The 1340-nt window shown below is 42.5% G+C and overlaps 1 protein-coding gene across 2 annotated transcripts in view; it reads right to left on the bottom strand.

Annotated features, from left to right (window-relative positions):
* Positions 1-648, bottom strand: part of me1 (malic enzyme 1, NADP(+)-dependent, cytosolic) — a 61013-nt gene extending 60365 nt beyond the window's left edge. For both annotated transcript variants that reach the window (XM_079731944.1, XM_079731943.1), the window contains exon 1: positions 287-648. In XM_079731944.1, coding sequence (XP_079588070.1) covers positions 287-418 — 132 coding nt within the window. In that variant the 5' untranslated portion in view covers positions 419-648. The remainder of the gene's footprint in view (positions 1-286) is intronic.
* Between the last annotated feature and the right edge of the window lie 692 nt (positions 649-1340).

The raw sequence follows: 1340 nt of genomic DNA on the forward strand, positions 1-1340 counted from the left end.
ACAACATTTAGGCTGATTGAATATAGAACTGAAAGAAGACTGTCTGAAGTTGAACCAGCGGGTTGGCGAAAGAGCTCCCCCCGCCATGACGACGGTCGGTACCAGGGCAACCGATCAGCGACTCTAGGAACACCTGTGGCCTCGTCGAGACGGCTCAGTGTCCCGTCACTTTAAATCTAATTATAGCCCCGCTCTATAGCTGACACTTCTAACCCCGCCGGCAACAGGCAGGACATCTTACTGGTAGTTAGAAACAAAAAGAAACTAAAGGCTCGTTTCGTTTTACCTTGTTGAGGTGGGGGTTGCGGGTCACGTCATACCCCCTTTTCTTTGTGTAAACAAAGGTTTTACTTTTGTCTTCGGCTGTATGCATCTCCGTCTCAATGGACTCTCGTCGGACTAAGCCGCGTGCCGCCATGTTGCCCCTCTCTTTAAATAGACGCACCGTAGAACTGAAGTGAATACAGCGAGTGGACGTGCGGTTCTGACGCTACCTATGTCACCGACCGTGACAGCTGCTGCTTCTGCTGCGAGACAACTGCCCCGCGTGATGATGATGATGATGATGATGATGATGACGAATTCCGGTTATCTGTAGGCCCGCTTTATTGCTCCAATTGTTAAACTACTTGATCCAAGTTTTATACATTCAGCAAGCATAACTGAAATATCTAACAAAGCCTTCACAGCAATACATTTTTTATGCAATGAATAGTACCTATGGGTAGACGATGCCTTAGCAAGTAGCTTTTCCAATGAAAAGATAAGTAAAGAAATGCAAAGTGTGTGTGTGTGTGTGTGTGTGTGCGTGTGTGTGTGTGTGTGTGTGTGTGTGTGTGTGTGTGTGTGTGTATGTGTGTGTGTGTAAGCGTGTGGGTTGATTAATCTTATCAAGCAGTTATCTACACTATCTTTATGGCCTACCTTCATCAATCATACTGCTGAAGGACATGATGAAGGACCTGAAGATTAAATATTGGCCATCACACTAGGCTTATATATTCAGCGACACAATTAATACTTCACTCACTTCCTCTTTGGTCTGAGAAGAGGGTCTGAGAAGGGCTCTCTTTGAGTGGATATTTTTTACATCCGTACAATATTAAATTAATATAGGCCTACATATAATAGACATATAATAACATCATCCAACGCTATATACAGTAGCAAATATTATATTGACTTCATATGTCTTCAATATCAGTGTCTTATTTCAGGACATGAGATAATTAGAGGTAATATGTGTTTAAAAATAATTGCTTTAAGACACACCATGTGTTTTGTCTATTGCCAAACGGCTATAACTACATTAGCATTAACCATGTGCTAGTATAGCTAAC

Source organism: Pollachius pollachius (assembly GCF_949987615.1).
Source record: "Pollachius pollachius genome assembly, chromosome: 1".
NCBI classification, from domain to species: Eukaryota; Metazoa; Chordata; class Actinopteri; order Gadiformes; family Gadidae; genus Pollachius; species Pollachius pollachius.